The sequence below is a fragment of the Bison bison genome, unplaced genomic scaffold (assembly GCF_000754665.1).
Source record: "Bison bison bison isolate TAMUID 2011002044 unplaced genomic scaffold, Bison_UMD1.0 scf7180017864295, whole genome shotgun sequence".
Classification (NCBI taxonomy): domain Eukaryota; kingdom Metazoa; phylum Chordata; class Mammalia; order Artiodactyla; family Bovidae; genus Bison; species Bison bison.
The window spans coordinates 3,887,305-3,909,958 of NW_011494867.1; the positions used below are offsets into that span (position 1 = coordinate 3,887,305).

The 22,654-nt window shown below is 46.1% G+C and overlaps 1 protein-coding gene across 1 annotated transcript in view; it reads right to left on the reverse strand.

Moving 5' to 3' along the window:
- Positions 1 to 204: 204 nt before the first annotated feature.
- ADAMTS18 (ADAM metallopeptidase with thrombospondin type 1 motif, 18) overlaps positions 205 to 22,654 on the reverse strand; it is a 149,824-nt gene continuing 127,374 nt past the window's right edge. Inside the window, exons 19-25 of the mRNA XM_010850857.1 lie at positions 22,576 to 22,654; positions 20,007 to 20,133; positions 16,175 to 16,379; positions 14,529 to 14,714; positions 9,978 to 10,190; positions 5,265 to 5,412; positions 205 to 2,116 (exon numbers count right to left, since the gene is read on the reverse strand). The exon at positions 22,576 to 22,654 is cut by the window's right edge and continues 13 nt beyond it. Coding sequence (XP_010849159.1) covers positions 2,001 to 2,116; positions 5,265 to 5,412; positions 9,978 to 10,190; positions 14,529 to 14,714; positions 16,175 to 16,379; positions 20,007 to 20,133; positions 22,576 to 22,654 — 1,074 coding nt within the window. The 3' untranslated portion in view covers positions 205 to 2,000. The remainder of the gene's footprint in view (positions 2,117 to 5,264; positions 5,413 to 9,977; positions 10,191 to 14,528; positions 14,715 to 16,174; positions 16,380 to 20,006; positions 20,134 to 22,575) is intronic.

Consider the following 22,654-nt stretch of genomic DNA (forward strand, 5'->3'; position numbering starts at 1 on the left):
ATGTCTTCCCTCCAACCTTTTCTCAGCTTTTCAAGAAATTACTGAGATTCTTAATCAACATTTATACACTTAGATCACCTTGGTAATGACCAGCTTCTTGCTAACTTATTCAAGAACTTAACAAGTTTCAAAGGCAAAGAAACAGAGCACTTTATTATAAAACTTATAAAATAATTAAATATTACACATATATTTTGACTTTTCTCTATAACCCATGTTTATTTATTCAACACTTTTCCTCAGAATTAATTCACTTCCTCAAAGAAGCAAGTGAGAACACATAAGAATAGGCTATTAATAAATTAATTTTCCATAAAATAATAAAAATGATAATTATATAAAGAAACAAGTTGAAATTTTTTTCAGAGGGTAAGAGGGTAGTGATATGGAGGCTTATATTTATTTTTATGATAAAATGGCCACTATTCTAGGCCAAGTCCAGGAGACAGAATATTCTAATCATTATTTCTCTGAGATTTGAGAATGTATGATTTTAATTAGAATGGAATAAAGGACGCTCTAAATTTAACAAACCACTGTCTGGTTGGTTATGCTGAGCGGGCAAATCCATGTTTGAATTGGGACTTTTAAAAGCAGTAAAATTGGGTTACATTCATCAAAGACATTGAGGAACAGAGTAGAATTATATAAATATGCCCTTTATAACCACATCTCAAAAAACTACAGAAGGACACCGTCTTGTAAGTTACTTTGGTTTTGGCAAAATGATGTGGTGTTTTTCCCATGGAGAACAGTTGTAAGCTCATTAGTGCCTACCAACAGCTGGCTTCTGAAGACTGAAAATATCATCTGAAAGATTATGAAACACTCGTTTGTTGAAGTGTCCTGGCATATTACAATTTATTAATATTCACATAGTGAGAAGATGGATGGATTTCTCAATTGCCACTGTGACTTTCCCCTTGTTAACCAAATCCTAGGGCAAATTTAAATATGTCAGTTGCTAAGGAAAAACCCACAAGTGGCCTCTAATCTTCCAAGCATCTCTGATAATACGCGGGGAGCACCATGAGTGACGTTTTCCTGTCCTTCCAAACAGGACTGTTTTGCTCTTTGTCTCCTCTTAGGTTTCTACCAGAAATGCACGTGCTGATTCCCCAAGAGCAGACCTGAGGCTCCCGAGGACTTGTTCGGCTAGCACCAAAAATGACGAGGTTGACAGAGTGTGTAGGGCAACAAGGTTTTGTGGTTATTTTTTTTTCTTTTCTTTTTTTTTTTCCAGAGTGTGAAGTCCAATTAAGTGGAAATCTTAACTTGTCCACGTTGCCCTGTTTTCAGAATATTCCTCAGAATACTTTTCAAGTTGTGAATTTTAGTCTTGGAGACTCTCTATATAAAGCAGAATATACTTTAAACGAAATAAGAAACACCACCACACACACACACACACACACACACACCAGAGAAACAGGACATGAAGCTTGCTAGTCCAGCAGCAAGCACCATCGTGAGCACCACTCGGCGTTTGTACAACTCCAGGTCCAGGGCGTCCACAGTTCCGGTCAAACTCTGAGCTCTGAGCAACAGTTAGGCAGCGTGTTCCCCACATCGGATTACTCCAAGTCTCAGCCCGTGACTTGAAGTCCGAAAGGACATTTCCAAAACCCACCTTCTGAGGTTCCCTGGGGTGGGGTCTGTCCCCAAAGTTCACAAGCATCTCCCTTGGTCAAAATTCAAACCTGTTCTCTCTCATGGCAAGCCATCACCTCCTTCCTGTAACAGTGCAAAGCAAAGCCGGTCTGTTTTTGTTCTATGCTTCTGTGAGTCCGATTTGTCATTGCTTCCCATTTTCAAGTGCTTCTGAGTACCATGTGTGTTAGGGAAATGAACAAGCAGGCTATTCTCGAGAGCAACCCCTCCAACACGGCGGTCGGCTCACACGGGGTCTGCAGTGTTCAGCTTTCGATGGGAAGGGGGCAGGTCTCTCCGGAGGTTGCGAGGTAAGACCCTGGCCCTGCCAGGAGGGGAGGGCGTCGAGATCAGCTCTTTCTGCTGCATGACCTGCAGCACTGCTTGCCATAGAATTTGTGGTTGCAGACGCCGTGCTGAGGAACAAGACGACACCAGCCGAAAAAGTCTACACAGGATGGATCCTCTACGGTGAGAAGAGACGTTCGGCACATTAGGACAGGTTCTCAGCCTTTTCCTTAAGGTGAGGGCCTACGGACAGAGACTTGGGGTCAACTTGCCTATGGCCCCCCGGGGTTCTTACATGAGACATGAGGACTTTGTGGGGGGAAAAGCAGGATGAAGGCACCCAGAGGCACTCTGAAAGTGAAAGTGTTATTTGCTCAGCAGGATCTGACTCTTTGCGAGCCCGTGGACTGTAGCCTGCCGGTCTCCTAAGGCTCTGTAACCACTAACAAAATATAAACACGTTAGGGTTACTGGCTTGCAAGTGGATGTTTAAAAAAAAAAAGTCATCTCCAGCCTGAGCTTAATGTCTGATCCCCCTAAATAAGCTGGAGACTACTGTTGTGCCTCCAAGGCATGTCCCCTAAGAACAACACCCCCGAGGATGTTGTTAAAACACTGGTTCTGTTTCAGAAGGCCTGGGGTGAGGACCCAGATTTTTTTTTTTATTTCTAACAAACACCCTAGGGTTTCTGCCACTACTCCAGGCTCATTACTTTGGGGAGCAACGAACCTCATATACTGGGGGTTCGAAACCTAGATTGAAGGCCCAACTGTGACATTCTGTGCAGGTTTAAATCAAATCTCATGGCCAATTTGTGAAGACGTGAACTGAAGCCAGCACCAGTCTTTTTCAACTTCCTTCCTTGTGTAGGATAACAGGTGTGATTATCTACTGGAAGCAGAACAGGGGCATCAGAGGCTTTGACCCCAAAGGCCCTCAGGAGTTACAGAACACACGTGGAAGTGTACATCCATTTTTCCTTCTGTAAGCATAAATGTGTGTTTTAGGAGTTAGGGTTCAGTCCTTTGACTGGATTTGCAAGGAATTTTTTTTTAACTTTAGAACTATTTAGGGTCTACCCCTATACGTGAGTAAATGCTGTCATTCAGAGCTGGAATTTCCTCCTCTATGCAAGTCTTAAAGTCACCCTCAAGTCCCCACAAACTGCACACCACCCACGGGTATCCAGTCACACCCCTCCTGAATCCACCCTCACCATTCGCCTCTGAGCCCCGGGACATGGCTCACAAGGCTCTTTTTTTTTCTGTTGCTTTGCCTGTTGCCCTCAATTTGTATCTGGTCTTCCTATGAACTGCTGACAGCTCCTTCCTTAAGCCTTGGTTCTTCCGCCTAAAGCTCCCTTTCACGCAGACACTTCACTCCTCCCACCCCCAAAAGGATTAGCCTCGTAATCCTTTTGAAACGGGTGCACACCCCTGCCACATCCCTGCCCCTAACCCTCCCCCTGGATCCCGTTCACCTGGAGTCAGAGGTATAGTCTCTACAGTGACTCACAGGATCTGGTCCCCAGGACGGCAGAACCACCTCATCCTTTCGTTTCCCTGAAGCCTCTGCTCAGAGGTCCCCTCTTGGTTCTGCCTTCTCTGACCTCCCTATGAGAACAGCACGCCCTGTGGCCCCCAGGAAGGACCACCTCTCCCAGCTTTGTTTCCCTACGTCCGATTTACTGGCATTTATCACATCACGTGTGTTTACCTATGGCCGCCTCCTCTCCAGAGCGCGGCAGCCTTGAGCAGACATCTGACTTTCTCTCACTGCTCTGCTCCCAACACCTGCCACAGCGCGGCTGCTCAAGAAGCACTTGCTGAAAAAAATAAATTCCCTCCACCTGACGGCCAAAACAACCAGTTCAAGCCATACTGACTCTCCGCTTGGGTAGCAGGATGAGATGGAGTTGTTCTTTTCTTTCCTACTAGTAAGTCCTGGTTATATCCTGAAGGTGGAGTCTAGAGGATTAGCTGACAGGTGGGTAAAGAGTGTGAGAGAAAAAGGAGAATCAAGAATGACTACGGGATTTTGACCTGGGCATCTAGAAGAATGGGGTCATGTTTACTGAGATGGGGGCGGGGTGGAGGCAGGCCCCAGGAGACTAGTTTAGGATATATCAACAGAGATACAAGCGTGACATGAGAGGAAGACTTTGCCTGTGTCTATATGTATATAATCTTCAAGTTCAGTTATTTTTTAATACAGTGTCTTATACCCCAGTGCATCAGCATATACCCTAATCAATCAGAATGTACGTCTGGATCAGCTTCTATTTAGACTGGAGAGATGACCCTGTTGATGCAGTGGAAATACTGGAGGACAAAAAGCACTATCACCACTTGCCCCTCCTGAGATAAGCATGGAATTGCAACATAGCTTCTGCTGGAAGCTAGATACAAGTCAGGAGTCAGACGTGAGGTGTCTCACGACGCTGTCAAAGTATTGCATGGGGTTATAGTTGTAATAATGATTACTAATAGCTGATTACTGAGTGTAATAGAGGATGAGGTGGTTGGATGGCATCACCGACTCAATGGACATGAGTCTGAGTAAACTCCGGGAGTTGGTGATGGACAGAGAGGCTGGTGTGCTGCAGTCCGTGGGGTCGCAAAGAGTCGGACACAACTGAGCGATTGAACTGAACTGAATAGCTGATTATTTGCACCTCTGTTATGAGTCTGGTATTTTGTTTACACTATTAAGGACAACCCCAGAGCGAGCTTTACATCCTACATGCAAACAATTGGCAAGTATCATTGGCTGGATCTCAAACACATCCAGCGACTCCCACCGCCATTACCCTTGTGGGACCTCGTCCCCTCACTGGACGTGGGACCTGCCTCTTGCAGAGAGGAGACAAGTCCTCGTTCTGTTCTAGGCCCCCTCCTCAGTGTAACTTCCAGGGATCCTCCTGTGCGATGGGGATGGGGATGGGAGAACTGGGAGGAATCCCCACCTGAGGAAAACTAGAGGCCCCGTATTTGGCCAGGAAGAAACGCCTGGGCTGTGTCCTGCGTGTTTACTCCTCTTGATACAAGGAGACCTGCCTCAGGCAGGAGGCCTGAGACAAGGCCCTCTCTTGGAAAGCCATCATCCCTCGCATCATCCCTGGCACCAGCTAGAGCTCACCACCATTGGGGACTGCCCTGGATGTATGTGCCCTGCACAACTCTCAGGAGGGCTCCTCTAATATCGACTGTGATGTGAATGGCACCCCCGAGAGTTTGGGCAGGAGCTGCATAACTGAATATAGCAGGTGTTGGACAAATACTCCAGACAGGAGGAAAACCGACTTGTGCGAGGCGGGGTCCTTTACCTCTCTTGGCAGGAGCTGGACAGAAGTTGGTGTTACAGGCCCGCAGCACTGGAGGCTTCTGCCGCAGCAGACAGCTCGAGGAAGGCCGGCCCTGCTGGACGCAGTGGACGGAGCGCGTCTGCACCCCTCCGCCACAGCTAACGGTGCACTGCAGGAGAGGGAGGAAGCGGTCAGGAACGGGCCCTTCCCCATGCCACTCACAGCAGGGAAAGAAACCTCCGTGCCTTGTGACATTGCCAAGGCGCCTGTCGATGAAACAGGGACTGTCCAGAGCTGGGCACATGAATCCACTCTCCTAACACGTTTTGGGAGCCGTTTGATCTGATTAGAAGGCTCTGAAGCAAATGCCATCTGCTTCCCCCAAGACTCTGTGTCTCCCAGTCAAGTAACTCAGGCAGAAGAGAGGTTCCAGGCATACAGAAGCTGCCACAGGAATGCAGAAGCGAATACAGACACTTCCAGCCAGTTCATCACAGTATTTAAAGAATTCCAGGCAACCTCTGCAGATACAATAGTGGAGGGGATGGTTCAGAACTTGGACAGCCAAAGAAATATAACGCTCTGAGACAGCTTAGGAATTATGTCCTCCCTGCCCAGCCAAATTCTGAGATAGCGTGGTGGATATTGTGTTTTGAATTCAATTATCTCACTGTCCAACTGAAGGTAAAAAAAAAAGACTAAAAAGGACTGACCAGTAATTTTTTTTCCAGGCATACACACAAATATATTTCCTAACAAAAGAACAAATAAGAAAATATTATCAGAGAAAAGATAGCCCTTTAAATTAATGTTTACATGTATTTTGCTTTAAAAGAAGTTCGCTACCAGTTCATTATCCTTATTATTTTTTCCTATTTTATTGTGGACAGGTGAGGATGTCCACTTGGGACAAGCATCACTATGCAGATGGCTTTTGAGAGGGAAAAATATGTTGTGGTAAAAAGAGTATGAGTTTTGGAATTATCCCTAAATTCAAAGATAGCTGTATCCCCGTTACCAAATCATCTCAGTCAAGATGGCTAACTATTTTTGTGAAGAACAAGACAGTAACTATTTTAATTTGTTAATTGAGGTATAGTTGATGTACAATATTATGTTAGTTTCCGGTATACAACAGAGTGATTCAAAATTTGTATAGATAATATTCCATCTATGGTTATTATAAAATATTGGTTAATCCCGTGCCTTTGTAGACTATATATACACACATACACAGATACACACATATACATATCATATATAATAGTGTGTACCCCTTAATGCCACTCCCCCTCCAGTAATCACTGGTTTGTTCGCTACATTTTTTCTATTCCACATAAGTGATAAACGGTATTTGATTTTCTCTGACTAATTTCACTAGGCATAAAACCCTCCTGGTCGATTGATGTTGTTGCAGATGACAAAATTTCATTCTTTCTTCTGGTTGAGTTCTTCATCCACTCATCTGCTGGTGGGCACTTAGTCTGCTTCCATATCTTGCTCATCGTAAACAATGCTACTATGAACGCTGGGGTGCGTGTGTCTTTTTTAATTAGTGCTTCCGTTTTCTCTGGATACATACGACATAGGAGTTGAACTGCTGGGTCATAAGGCAGTTCTAGTTTTGTGAGGAACGTCCATACAGTTTTCCCCAGAGTACCAGTTCACACTCTCACCAGCAGTACACAGAGGCTGGCTTTCCCCCACATCCTCACCAACATGTGTCATGTTCTTTGCGACGATAACCACACTGAGCAATGTCCGGCGATGTTTCCCTGTGGGTGTGATTTCTCTGATGATTAGCAAGGCTGAGCATCTTTTTGTGTGCTTTTTGGCCATCTGCATCTCATTGGGAAAAATGTTTATTCAATTCTTCTGCCCACCTCCCTTTTGACTGGGTTGTTTTGTTTTTTTGACACCGAGTTGTTTATATGTTTTGGATATTATCCCCTTATTTTTCACAAACATTTGCAAATATGTTCTCCCAGTCAGTAGGTTGTCATTTCATTTTGTCCATAGATTTCTTTGCTGTGAACAAGCCTTTAAGTTTAGTTAGACACCCTTTATTTAGTTTTGCTCTAGTTTCTCTTGCCAGAGGAGGCAGATCCAAAGAAAATATTGCTCCACTTTATATCCACGGATGTTCTGTTTTCTTCTAGGAGTTTTATAGTTTCTGGTCTGACAGCTCAGTCTTTAATCCGTTTCGAGTTTACGCCGTATATGGTGTGAGAAAACGCACTCATTTCTTTCCTTTACGGGCTGTGGTCGTTTCCCCAGTGCCACTAACTGCCGATACTATTTTCTCCACTGTCTACAACGGCCTCCTCTGTTGTGGATTAATCACCCCTAAGTGCATGGGTTTAATTGCGGTAGGGTCAGGGTCGGGGAGATGCCGCCTCCTGAAGCACTCAGCCAGGTCCTGGAGTGAGTGCCAGCCCGGGGTAGGCAAGGCCGGGTCCTGGGGTCCGGCGGCAGAGCCCAGAGAAGGTGGCCGGCCCTGGAGGTGGTGGCCAGGGAGCTGTTTTCTGACACAGCCGCTGCGGGGTCCAGCATGTCTCGGAGCTTGTGTGGGGCTGGATCCCTGGGCGGCAGGAAGCCAAGGTGCCTCCAAGCTGGTGCGGGCCGCTGGTGGGGCCGCGGCTGTCCTGAGGCTGGGGTCCGTCTGCTGGTGGGCAGGCTGGGTCCCACCACGGAAGCTGGGGTCCCTCTGCTGGCGGGAGAGGCTGGGTCTGCAGCTACAGCCGCTTACTGGGAGGCTGGGCTTGGCCTGGGGACTCCAGGCTAACAAGCTGGAGCGGGGATTTCAGAATGGTGCTTGCGGCAGGACGGGCCCCCAGAGGGTCTGATGCCACTGTCTCTGCCCCCGGGGGTGTTTCAGCTGACATCTTCTCCGGAAGACTGCAGGATCGGCGGTAGGTCTGCACCTTTCTCAGCGTTGCTTTGCCCGAGACCTCAAAGCACATCCTGTAAGAGCGGTGTGTCTGTTTCCCACAGCACTCTGGGACGCCTGAACGTGAGCTCCACTGGCCTGCAAGCCCAAACCTTCTGAGGGCTCATCTTCCTCGTGCAGACCCCCTGCTCCTGGGGGACAAGCTCTGCAACTGTGATTTTTCTCTGAAATGTGCCCTGCGGCTTTGTCTCTCCCACCCATCTCATCGTGGTTCCTTCTTATATCTTTAGTTGTAGAAACTCTTTTCTAGTGAATGTGTTAAGTCACTACTCAGTCATGTCTGACTCTTTGCAACCCCACAGACTGTAGCCCGCCAGGCTCCTCTGTCCATGGGATTCTCCAGGCAAGAGTACTGGAGTAGGTTGCCATGCCCTCCCCCAGGGGACCTGTGTCTCCTGCATGGCAGGCAGATTCTTTACCATCTGAGCCACCAGGGTAGGTTCTGCTCTTGGTCCTCAATGGCTGTTCTGTAAATAGCCATTATTTCGGCATGCCCGCAAACCCCTACTCTGCCATGTGGGCAACTCTCATCTCACAGCGCTAAGTATTTTATGCTTTATGGGCCATACGACCTTTGTTGTAGTCACTCACCTCTGCACCAAAGCAGCCATGGACCACACACACAAATGAGGACGGCTGTTGTCTAATGAAAGTTTATCCACAAAAACGGGCGGCAGCAGGCGGGGGGTGGGGGGGGTAGATTTGCCACTGGTAATCATTTGCTTATATCTGATCTAAATAATTCTACACGAATCAATTTCCAAGTCTGTTAAATGAGTAAAATAATGGTAGAAAATTTTTAAAGAAATCCAATTTCATGGTGAGGCTGGCAGCACCTCTCAAGCCAGAGTTGTTTTTTCTGAAGAGCTATGTAACACCTGTTAGCTATAACAATGCAAGGGCCAACCAAACCATAGCTTTGGATTCCTGAGGACACGTTGTTCTCTCAGACTCAGCATCCCAAACCAATCCCAGCTCATAAGCATCAAACCAACGCATCTAAAGTTTCTTCCAAGTCTTCTGAGGAAAAGGACACCTGTAACATCTGAATTTAGAAGTTGTGTGTCCTTGGCTGATCAACTGCCTAACTCTGAGCTTTACCAGCCTCATCCACAAAACAGGGACAATAATACCCACAAATAAGACCACTTTCCCAATGTCTCAGCTGGTAAAGAATCCACCTGCAGTGCATGAGATACAAGACACGTGTGTTCCATCCCTGGGTCAAAAAGATCCCCTGGAGGAGGAAATGGCAAACACACTCCAGTATTCTTGCCCGAAAAACCCCTTGAACAGAGGAGCCTGGTGGGCTACAGTTCATGGGGTCACAAAGCACAACTGAGAGACTAAGCTCACAACATCACCTGCAGGATGAAGGGAGGTGATAGACAGGTGTACAGGATGTAACACAGTGCGTAGAAATGGCTGGACAAATGCTAGCCATCATTGATATTACTCAGAAACACGAGAACCGAGTCAGTCAAGACTCATGAGCAGACTAAAACACAGAAGACTCTAGTGGTGGTTTTAATAGCAGCAACAACTATGAACATTAGCAATACCTTGGGACTAACTGCTTTGTATTACTTATTCATTGAAACAAAACAGAAAAGAAAAAACCTAACTCTGCACAATATTATCATCTCAGTTTTATAGATGTGAAAATGGAGGCTCACCAATGCTGGAACCTGCCCAGGGACTCAGGTCGTTCGGACAGGTCCCTAACAGCAGTTGTAAACGGAATCTTGCTTAACTTTAACCCCCCTCAGTCTCTGTGTGCTCACCTGTTGCCATGGCGATGAATACCACCCAGCGGCCAGACTGTACACTGGATGGGCGGGACACGCCCCCCGGCTGCAGGTTTCCTCCAAGTCCACGTTTGGTTTCTTAATATTGCGGCACCGTCGCTCGGGGAGAGTTATCAGCTTGCCTTGGAAGGCCTTCTCACTGCATTTCATCTCCCTCTTCCTCACTCCCAGACCACAGCTCACGGAACACTGTGGGGCAAGAAAGGAGGCGTCAGGGTGCAGGCTCCACCATCCACGTGTAATCAGAGGGATGGGGCTAGGGCAGGTCGGCCACAGCCCACCAGGCTCCTGAAGGCAGGGCCTCAAGTCCCGCAGGCTACAGAAGCCAGAGGACTGGAGTTACTTTCCCAAGGTCACAGCATGGCTCAGCACCACAAAATAAAGGCAGGCGCTGCCATGACACGGCACACAAGGCGAGCGAGACAGAGCCCGAGAGAAAGATGAGACCAGCAGAGGATGAGGTCAGGGTCACTGTGTCGTGGCCGGATGTCCAGGGCAGGAGGCAGGGCGCAGGGACTGGGCTTACAGGCAGTTCAGGGGAAGAACCACAGGTAACAAGCAACTGTCCTTCATCTTTACCTGCCTCTCTCTTCAGCTGGGATATACACTGAGGCTGTGTTATGGCAGGAAAAAAACAAAAAGAGGATGGAGGCTGATGAAATAAGTCTGAGAAAACCTGTTTTTTTTTTTAATGTGACTGACTGCTATTTTATTTAAATATTTCCTTAGTTCCACTATACAAATTTTCTTTTTCAAAAACTTTAAATTTTGTATTGGGGTACAGCTGATAAGCAACGTTGTGATAGTTTCAGGTGAATAGCAAAGGGACTCAGCCATATAAACACATGTATCCATATGTATACATGTATCCCAAACTCCCCTCCCACCCAGGCTGCCACGTAACACCGAGCAGAGTTCCCTGTGCTCTACAGTACGTTCTTGTTGGTCATCGGTTCTCAATACAGCAGTGTGTACAGGTCAGTCCCCAGCCCCCTAACTATCACTTCTCCCTAGGCACCCATAAGCTCCTTCTCTAAGTCTGTGAGTCTGTTTTGTAAGTTCATTTGTCTTTAGATTCCACATAGAAGGGATGTTACAGGATATTCTTCTCTGACTTACTCAGGACTACAGTCTCTAGGTTCATCCATGTGGCTGCAAATGGCATTAGAGAAAACCCGTTTTTAAGTATTTTAAACAGTATAATGGGATACTGTACAGGGCCTTGATGAACTGCATAAAGCAGTAAGAAATGACATCAGCGTAACCATCATCAATCATGAAGGCTAGGGATCAGATCAAGACGGCAGAGAGGCAGGACGTGGTGCTCCCCTTCTCCCCCGAGAGGTCAAAACTAGAGTTATGTGGAGAACGAGTCTCACGGAGCATCTAGCAAACACTGGCAGAAGACCTCAGACCTCCGAAAGGGTAAGAAAATCTGCACAAAACCAGGTGGGACAAAAGGGGGGGAAAAAAGAGGAATTGGGCCAGGACCTGCGCCTGGGGAGGGCGCTGTGAAAGGGGAAAGCTTTCTGTACCCCAGGACGCCCCCCACCGGCAGGGAGGTCAACCAGGACCCAGGGGAGCTCTGAAGGGGGCCCAGCAAGCAGGGTGTAGAGGGCAGAGCGTAGAGAGACCTCCGGGTGCTGCTGGCCTCAGACGCTCCCCCGCGGGGCTGGGCAGGCTCTGAGGCTCGGCTCCCGAGGGCAGACCCGGGGGAGGACCGGGGCTGGTGATGGGCAGCAGGTAAGGGGACCGCAGCCAAGGGAGAATGGAAGAAGTGTGGCTCACCACCACCTTACACCAGAGAGGCGAGGCACCACCGCGGGCAAGCGTGGAAGGGGGCGGGCTGCCGTCGGAGACTCCTTCTCCGCCCCTGTGTTCTCAGGCCCCAAAGTCCTAGGATCCTCTACCCCGCAAGGCTACCATTTCAAGTGGAAGGAGATAAAGAATTTCTCAGACAAGCAAAAGCTAAAAGGATACTGCAATACTAACCTTCTCATAAAGGAAATTCTGAAAGGTCGTCTCTAAACAGAAAAGCAGCAAGAAGATACAGGAAGAAAGAAATCACAAACGGAAAGTAAATCCACCTAAATTAGCCAGTACGCAGATCAAAAGGAAAAACTATCTGTGAGAGCAGTGACACACGCACGAGCAACAAAGGACACACAAGAAAATGGAAACAAAGGGACATCAAAATCATAACATGTGGGGAAGGAGAGGAAGAAGATGATTTTTTTTTTTTTGGAATGTGTTGGAGCCTATATGACTACCTGTCTAAAGCAAGCAGATATAGGGAGGGGTTAACATACTTGAAAAACAGGGCAACCACAAATCAAAACCATAGAATAATTCACAGAAACCAAAAAGAACACAAGCATAAACTAAAAGGAAATCATTAAACCACCAGAAGGAAAGGAAAGGAACAAAGAAAGGATAAAGCAGATGTGGTCCATCTATATAATGGATTACCACCCAGCCATAAACAAGAATGAAATCATGCCACTGGGGGCAACATGGATGAACACAGAGATCACCCTACTAAGTGCAGTCAGTCAGAAAGACAGAAGCAACCACCATACAACATCATTCATGTGTGCAATCTAAAATGTGGCACAAAAGAATATCTACAAAGCAGAAACGGACTCAGAGACACAGACCTGTGGTTGCAAAAGGAAGTGGGGAGGAAGAGGGATGGGCTGAGAGTTTGGGGTTCACAGATGCAACCTATTACATTTAGAATGGATGAACAAGGGCCTACTGTATACAGCACAGAAAACTAGACCAAATTCCTGGGATAAACATGATGGAGAAGAACATAGAAAAGAGTGTGTGTACGCGTTTATAGCTGAGTCACTTTGCTGTACAGCAGAACTTAGCACAACACTGTAAACCAACTGTACTTCAATAAGAATAAAAGAAGGATAACACTGAGCTTCGCACTTGCAGCAGCGCTGTGAGGGAGCTGCAAGCGTGTGCTCCACTGTGCAGACGAGGAAAGGGAGATTTAACTCGAGGTCGGATCTGTAGTCATCACTGAAGGCTGCCTGTGAGTGGGCTGCCTCTGACTCAAGCCCAGGCCTTTAGCCATTTGGTTATAACGTCTCAACGAAACTGAGAGAGGAGGGGAGAGACAGGCGCCCTGCTCTGCACTTAACCACACAGAAGGGAAGGGCACTGATGGGAGAAACCAAAGCTGCCGGGACAGCAGCCCCTCCTCCCTGGACCCCTGCCCCCAGGCCCCACCAGTGACCTTTTCCTTCCTTGGCCACTATCTTGCTCACTAGGCTGTGGACTCCGTAAGAGCAGAGACCTCGCCTTAGGGGTTACTGATGTGTACTTCCGGTTTGATCTCTGCTCAGGTTTCCTCTGCCTGAGAGCTCAAATGAGTGTCCCAAGCTGGGAGTCTAGGAGGCATCTTCAAGACTTCCTTCTCCCTGCCCAACAGATGCCTGAAGGTGCCCGCAGGCCTCTTTAAGAACTCTCAGAAAAGACAAACACTGTATATTAACGCATATATACGGAATAGAAAGGTGGTAATGACCATCCTACGTGCAGGGCAGCAAAGCAGACACAGACGTAAAGAACAGACTTCTGGACTCGGTGGGAGGAGGAAAGGGTGGGTGATTTGAGAGAACAGCACTGAAACATGAATATTACCATATGTAAAAGATAACCAGTGCGAGTTTGACAGATGACGCAGGGTACCCAAAGCCGGTGCCGTGACAACCTGGAGGGGTCGGGTGGGCAGGGAGGCGGAAAGGGGTTTCAGGATGGAAGTGACACATGTAACCGATGGCAGTTTCATATTGATGTATGGCAAAAACCATCACAACACTGTAATTATCCTCCAAAGAAGGAAAGAAAGCACTCTCCAGACCCTCCTTTCCTCCATCCCTGAAACATTTCATCTTTTGTTTGCATCCCTCCAATATCCATGCGGGCGCCTTTTCCCGGCTCTGGGCTTGGGATCCTCTCTCTCTGAAATGAAACCCTGTTCCACTGCTTTATTTAAACTTTTAATTAGCTCCCCCAACGTTAACAGGATATATTTCTAGTCTGCCACCCCACACGATCACGATCTGTGCTTGATGAAGCTTCCACCTTCTATCCATCCCCATTCATTCCTCCTGTGTCATACTCTCCCAGCTCTGCCCATATAGGGTGCACCCTCTGTCTGAAGAGCCCCGACTCCATCTTTGCCGGATTCCTGCTCATCCCTCAGGCTCAGTCTTCCTGGGAAATCTCTTCTGCCAAGCTTAAGCTCGCCGAGGCAATCACAGACCCCATCAGAGCACTCCACTCGCCTTACCTGTATTTTTATACACAGGCTTTCTGCAGTTTGGTACCTCCACCGTCCATGCATCGCCTCATCACTGAGATGGGTGTTTTACAATCGGGATTTCACGGAGAAATCAGTGGGGAAGGATGAACAGTAAGTAGCTACCTGGTGTATATGTGCAAGCCTCCAGATGCTGGTGGATGAGCTGAGCATTTCAGAAACCCCCAGGAGTGCATCTGACCTCCTACCTCACTCCACGAAGAGATGAGCCACTGGAGCCGGCTGTTCTTGGGACAGCGTCCGAGCACGCAGCCCTCCTGCGAGTCCGGTCTCGGGGCGCCAGCGCATGCGCTCTCGGGCACGGCCTCTGCCACGGCAGAGCGTCTACACGTGACTTCACGCTTCCGCACTCCTCGCCCACAGGTCTTCGAACACTCGAGATTAAAAAGGAAAAAGCCATTAAATGCCAGTCTCCAGTGACCGTGTTGCAGGTGAATGCTTGGAAAAGCATTGATGCAGGGTTTACAAAGCTATTTTTAAGCACCAGGACCAAATGCCCAGTAAAATTCCTTGTAGTCAGCAGGAGAAATCTTTCCTCAATCCAGAGACTCTGAGTCCAGGTTAGATCTCCTTCAACAATCTGAACACTCAGGGGCTGCTGTGTTGTCCCAGGTCTGAACACATGTTTTAGTCTTCATGGAGAAGAAGAGAGGGTTTCTGTGCAGAGCACACATAACAACCTGGAAAACGGTGCAAGGCCTATAACACAGTTTGTTGCTGTCACTGTGTCTCTCTCTGGCACAAAGCAGAGTCAGTTTGGGCATTTGGCTAAAGAGGATTTTCAGTGATTTGGAGAAGGGGAGTCATAAAAGTATAATACGTCTGACAGCAACGGCCACAGACTATGGCACTCATAAAAATGGGTTGGGGGTGTCCAACTCTTGCCCTTCTGTCTGTCTTGTCTGTCTGTTTTATCCTCTGCTATCTCTAGGCTGGGCACTGTGCTAACTCTCAGGGAAAATTAAGTCAACACTCATCAAATGTTTGGGAATAACTTTGCATGGCCAGCTAATGCTCTTCTATTCCTACCATCTTGACCTTCATAAGACCTGTGAAATAAGGAAGGCAGCAAATTATTCCCTGGTTTTCAGATTTGTGGTTCAAAAGTCTTCTAAGTGATCCCAACAGCTTTTGAACCACAGCTCTGAATGCCAAGACAGAAATTATCTCATGGGGTGGTTAGAGGGTCATGTGATATAGGCTCTGGTATATACTTATGTGTAACATCATGCAGAAGGCATTAAATGACTGTTTGTGGTTGCCTAAGTCTGATAATATCAGTGTCCTGTCTCCATCTCCCTTACAAATACGAAGGATGAGACTTCCCAGTGGTCCTCTTGCTATTACCCCATTTTTAAAGGGGAAGCGTCTGAGGGTCACGTGGTGAGTCAGCCACCTGTCAAGTTTCGGAGATGAGCAAATATGTCTGACGTCAGACCATGGCTCTGCACCACGGAACATCATTCATTCACGGTGCTGACATCTAGGTGGTTAATTCTTATTCAATAGAATTCTTATTTATATTTGTGACTTTCTTTTTCCAGAATGGTAAAAATTTTCATCTGCTTCTGAAATGGGTTTCCAGGGCCATGGTCTCTAATGGCAGGTGGGTCCTTTACCACTAGCGCTGCCTATCCAGCTGCATGACCATCACCAAAAAGGCTAAAAATCACAAAAGATGCTAATTAAAATGCCCATTCACATGACTGTGTGATTCCCATGAAGGTATAAACAGCTGAGATCCTCTGGGGGGAAGCAGAGACACCACCTGTATTTTCGCCTCCCTCCTTTTTCCCAGGGAACGGGACTCACGACTCCAGTAATTCCCACTTACCTGAGACCAGGGCCCAGGGCTCCATTCCGGAGGGCAGGCATGGCTGTTGCAGGCTTGAACCTGAGTGGGTGTGCTCACCGGGCAGAGAGAGTGCAGGACTGCCTCCTCCTTCTGGAAGGGCTTCTTCTGGACGCACTGCACCTTCCGGCTCTGCTGGCCTCCCGCACACGACCTGCTGCAGGCACTCCACTCGCCCGGCTTCCAGCTTTCAGGGAGAGATGGGATTACTTCCGGGGAAGCTAAGACTCTGCATCATCAATGCCAAAGCAGTTACTGTGAAAGATTAGCCACCTGCTGGAGGCCTTTGCTCCACTGCAGAACCAACAACCAATAACTGATTCTTCTTCTATAGATTTGCAAGCCTACACAGTCTGTTACCCCATAGTTCTGGGGAAAAATACATTCCTGCCATCTACAGGTGAAGAAATGTGTGCTGTTTGGAATTCTGAGCGATTCAGTCTAATTTACTGGGATCTTAAACCCTGTGCCAGAGACTCTCCCAGGCTTTAGGGTTGGAAAAAATGAATGAAGCCAGGCTCTTCCCATGAAGTTGCCTGTGGAAGTGGTGGCTGTGTGAACACATCAAGGCAATACTCTCTGATCATTTCTATAATAGAAGTTAATACAAAGTAAAATAATGAGACTGTTGACACAAGATCAATGAAGAAGGGAGAGGTGTGTGTGTGTGCGTTCACACATGCAAAAGAGACACACATTGAGAGAGGGTCTCATGAAGAATGTTTCTAAATAGGCCGTTCCCCCAACCTCTTTTTCTGATTAGCCTTAAACTCTACGGTTGCATTGGAGGAATAACCTCAAATTCCTTATTTCAAGATTTTGAGCTCACTTTTTTCACAGCTGTTGTATCTGAGATTTGGTGTACACTAAAGAGTAATCATCTGAAACCGTGAATCCTTTTCAACAACCACCTTGGATTAATTGAAATTGTCTGATTCGAAGGCCTAGCATTAAAAAGATCTACCAGATAAGATGGTGACACATTTCAAAGCAGCAGAGTCCAAAAACTGTTCACAAATGTTCCAAGTTTTATTTGAAAACATAAAACATCACGAAGACCAAATATGTTTTTGATATACCTCTGCGTTACTGCATTTGCCTAGTCCTGCGATTTTTGCTCTGGCTCCCCAACCCCCAAGCCCGAGTTGTGAGGTTAAACACCTTTCTGTTGGTCTAGAGAACTTGGAAAATCCCAAGGACGGCAGAGCCTGGTGGGCTGACGTCTATGGGGTTGCACAGAGTAGGACACGACTGAAGCGACTTAGCAGCAGCAGCAGCAGAGAACTTGCCTGGAGAAGGCAGTGGCACCCCACTCCAGTACTCTCGCCTGGAAAATCCCATGGACAGAGGAGCCTGGTGGGCTGCAGTCCATGGGGCCACTAAGAGTCAGACATGAATAAGCGACTTCATTTTCACTTTTCCTTTCACACATTGGAGAAGGAAATGGCAACCCACTCCAGTGTTCTTGTCTGGAGAATCCCAGGGACAGGGGAGCCTGGTGGGCTGCCATCTATGGGTCGCACAGAGTCGGACACAACTGAAGTGACTTAGCAGCAGCAGCAGCAGAGAACTTGCCATACAAGTTCTAGGATTACAGGTATTCTAAAACATTGCATAATCCATGTTATCTAATTCAGTGAAAGAAAGGTGATAGCAAATGGTTCCTTATATTTGTACAACACTTTATCTTCCAGTAAGAGGCAAAGAAAAGATATCTATGATCATGAAAGTATGGGTTTTAACATTTGCCCATACGGGTGGCATTTTTGTCTGCCAGATTCAAGTTTCTTTTCTTACATGGCAAATATGATGAATTTGGAAAAGTACTAGAGAGAGCATAACATACTTTTTTTGTGACACGCTTGGTTCTTCACACGCGGGCCCCAGGCTCACTCTCCATTTCAGGATCTTAGTTTCCCCAACCAGGGATCAAACTGTGATGCCTCCTGCCATGGAAGCATGGAGTCCTGACCGCTGGACCACCAGGGGAGCCCCCTTACTGCTTTTCTCATGTGTCGTTCTTACAGCATGTGTCTCACGGCATCTCAGTTATTTGTTTGCACATCCACCTCTTCCCTTAGATGGTGGGTTCACTGATGGCAGCAACTACTAATTACTCATCTTCCAGTCCTGAACTGAGGACCTGGCATGCCCTCAGGGCATAGGACATGGTTGTTACAGGGAAAATAATGGGCTTAGATCAGATGAACGCCTCTGTCCTTAGAATTCTAATGGTCTAAGGCCTGATACCTAGTATATCCCTGCTGAAGAACAGTCCCTAAAAGATTCCATTACTTGACAGGAAATACTGTGATAAGTAAGAGGTGGCAAAAAGGGAAACAGCGAAAGAGCCCGTCCACTCCACCACTCCAGCTCTGAAGTCATTGCAGGGGAAGCTTTGCTTTCAAATAGCCAGAGAACCTTGTCACTGCCCAGAATACTGTTTCTGTTAATACATGGGGTCATCAGGAAAGTTCTAGGAGGTAAGCATTACCGATGCTGTCTCCCTCTTCATGGATGTACATATGAACGGGGTCCCTGTCTTTCCTTGGGCTTCCCTTGTGGCTCAGCTGATAAAGAATCTGCCTGCAATGTGGGAGACCTGGGTTCGATCCCTGGGTTGGGAAGATCCCCTGGAGAAGGGAACAGCTACCCACTCCAGTATCCTGGCCTGGAGAATTCCATGGACTGTGTAGTCCATGGGGTTGGTCAACAATGGTGGAAAGGAGGCTTTAAATAAGAAGACAGCAGCTTGCCATTCAAGTGTTTTGACAATCCCTACATGTACATAAACATATACAAACCCATCTAAAGGACAGATTATTCCACAAGGGTCGATAACACTGGTTATTAGGGCCACTGGATATGTTTAGAGCCAGACATTTCTTGGCAAGAGAGATAAATCCACAGAAGCCCCTCAAATTTCTTTCTTCTTTTTGTGTTCAGGATAGAGCTAGTTCCAAATTCTAAGAGAAAACCCAAGTTGACAGTTGGGTGTAGGGGATCGGTGGGTAGCTGAAGCCCCAAACAATTATGACATACACTCTTGACAAGGAAAAATAGATTACACAATATAACTTCATCACCACAAAGCAAACACTGCTTATTAAGATGATCAGGGAGATCAGGGAGTGCAGCTCTGCTTCTGAAGAAACTCTGTCAACTCTATATAAATACATTTGGCAGAAGGTAACTCAAACCAGAAGAGACTCCATTTGCCTTGGGAACATTACTTAAAATTAGTGTTCAAACAATAGCGTGGCTAAAATCAATCCCGCTGCAAACCCACTGAGATCCCCACAGAGTGTCCTCATCAAAAATGGGGTTACTACTCAGGCTGCAGTCCTGCCTTTTGACTTTATGTCTTGCTACTGTGTAATTTGCATGTGAGGTTTCACGGGTTGCACAGTAATACGATTTTTAAATTCTTGGATGACTCTATAAAAGTTGAGTGCACAACCGCAGGGAAATTTAGGTTTCTGTGTTATTTAAATATCTGTTTGATTTAGTTCAGAGAAGAGGGGTCTCTAAAGGTTAAAAAAAGATGCCTTTATGCCTTTTTTTTTTAACCCCAGGATTACACTGGCATAGACAGGGTCTGAACATCTAAAGTAAATTTGTGTTTTTCAAGTTACATATTTTAATGCCAAATACCATCTCTTTCTTCTATTGACTTTTTAGAGGGTGAGGGTTATACTTTCTATCTTTGAATCACTTTTGATCAGAGGCATTGACAGTGGCTTCAATCATCTCATATCAACAATAAAGTACCCAAGTACAAGTGCAACCAGAGAGACAGTCCCAGATGACTTACTAGGCAGGGCAGGAGAAAGCATTGCACATTTTGGGTTCAGTTGCTGGCCTGGCTCTTGCATTGCAGAACGAGGAATTGACTTGAGTGTTCTGATCTCGTAAGCAAACAGCCTTGACACTTATGTAACCTAATAAGACATCAAAAGTTACCAAGTGAAAACTACAGATAACCAATGCCATTTAGTTTCCAAGTTTAGCTTCCCATGTACCAGGGTTCTGATATTTTACTGAAGACAGAATCCAAATAGTGTGTGAAAACACTTTAAAAACATCTACAATACATGTGAATCCCACTTCTATCTCCACCTCCCCTGAGATAACTGCTTCCATAGTTTAATATTTTTAACATGCAGCTTCTTGGTATTCGAGACCACCATGGATTCTAGAATCATACAGTGATAAAAACGACCTTTTGAAAACAGGGCCGCTGTAAAGGGAAATGTCTCACAAGCTTTAATTTACATTGCACATATCTAATGAAAAAATGGTCTTCAAAGAACAGTCACGGGTGAATTAATTGTGGAAACTCTTAAGATTCTGCGTTTTCATGAGGCAACTTTTATTTCCATAAGACTGTGGAGCATATATAAACGGAAACTTGCACTCACCGACCATGTATTCAAACCTGTTCACACAACTCTGTTTTTTGTTTCTGTCTGTTAACCCTACTGCCTGGCTTTCAATGTTCATTTTCGGACCTCTCATCGGAGATGTACAGTTTTCTGTGAATAACTGTATTTGACAGCTCCCCGTATAGGAAGCCTGCCTCCTCTTTTAATTGTTTTTATTCACATGGACTTTTCCTTAAAATGGAATCTGAGCATCAATGAAAAGTCACCCCTGCTAGAATGATTAGGTTGAAGTGGGTTTATATTCAGGGAAAGGAAAGTGAAGTCGCTCATCGTGTCCAACTCTTTGCAACACTATGGACTGTAACCTACCAGGCTCCTCTGTCCAAGGGATTTTCCAGGCAAGAGCACTGGAGTGGGTTGCCATTTCCTTCTCCATTATGTTCAGGAGGAACTGATCAAAACATCAGGACTCTCTACAGTTAAGAGTTTGCTTCTGGAGAATGTATTCATTTGGACTCCTCTTATGCCTCAGACCCACCATGGTCTGTGAGTCACAGGAAGGGGATGCTAATTCAAGGCAAGGCAGAATCCCACAGTGCAACTGCCCAGCGTCATCCCTTTGATTGTCTTTATTCCCTGTAAGTGGAAAATGGACTCTCTCTCCTTTCCAAGAAAGTCTGCATTCCCTGGATACCAAAAAATTACTGAAAATGATCTTAAAGACCATTCAATGTATGAACAACCGATTACACTCAAACACTACATGAAAAAGAGCATAAAGATATGGCTATAGCATGGTTTCTGTTCCTTATAAAAAGATCAAATGATATGTGTGGCATGTGTCTGAGTATGTTAAAACACATGCATTTTTTATGTTTGCTTGAGGAAAAGAATAGAATGATACAGACCAAAGTATTAACATTGGCTACTGCTGATTAAAGGATTATGGGAGATTATTTTCTTCTTTATAGCATATTGCTTTTAAAATGTGTATTAATAAAAGTATATAATAATTAAAATATTAATCATTTATATTAAACATATTTATATAATATGCATATGAGATATATATTTATATTAAAATTATTCCATCTTTTTTAAAAAAGAAGTAATCCTCCTACTTTGTTAACTAGCACGGGCAGCCAAAGCCCAGGCCTCAGAGACATAAGAATTTCTTCATTTTCTCTATTTCTGCTGTCTCTGGTCCCAAGATGCCCCATTTCGCCCAGTGGAAAGGACACAGTAGGAAGCCCTGCTGTCACCAGGCACTCTGAGCATGAGGAAGTGAGAGACCAACCTTCACGCTTTGGTTTCATGTCATGGACATATTTACGGACTTTCAGCCTTCTTCCCAAAGGGGCAAGTGCAACAAAGACTGACTTACCAACAAATATGTGATATTCTTAGGTCTAAATAAAATGCCTCCCTTCTACTCACTGAGGGGATGGCTGTGACTCTTCCTTCCTTACAAGGGTTATTTCTCAGATTGAATCCACTTGCCTGCAGAGATTCTGCTGACATCACCCCTGGGGGGATAGACTACCCCTCCTTCACGTGTTAGCTCACAGCCTTAAGCCCGTCTGGCGTGTGTTTTCACTGTCTATCGCTTACCTTCTCTAACTCCCCCTGGAAAGTTAACAACAGAAAAGCCAGGACAGAAAGAAAGAAAACTCTAGGCAGACATATCAACCCATCAATCCTCATATTTATAATAAAGGGACACGTGTTTATATTTTTCCCCCCTGGAAGTTTCAGATGCATCACTTTCAAGTCCTGGTTGTAGTTGACTTGAGATTTGCTTGAGCTGGTTCCTTTCTATTAATACATAGGAAAATCCCCAAAGAGTACAAATAATATTTGATTTTTTCCCTCTAAATAGTGACAGTTCTCATAAAGATAGTTCTTTTGTTGCTTATTTCAACCAGACAATTGAAAGAGGTCTGGAGTGGGAGAACCTGTTTTAGGAAAAGACATGGAAGACAGAATTGGGAAACCTACCTCCCCCACAGGAGACGGAGCAATCTGTCTGCACTGTGCTCCAGGCGTAGCTGTGTCTTTTTGAGGCTGGCAGAGTTCC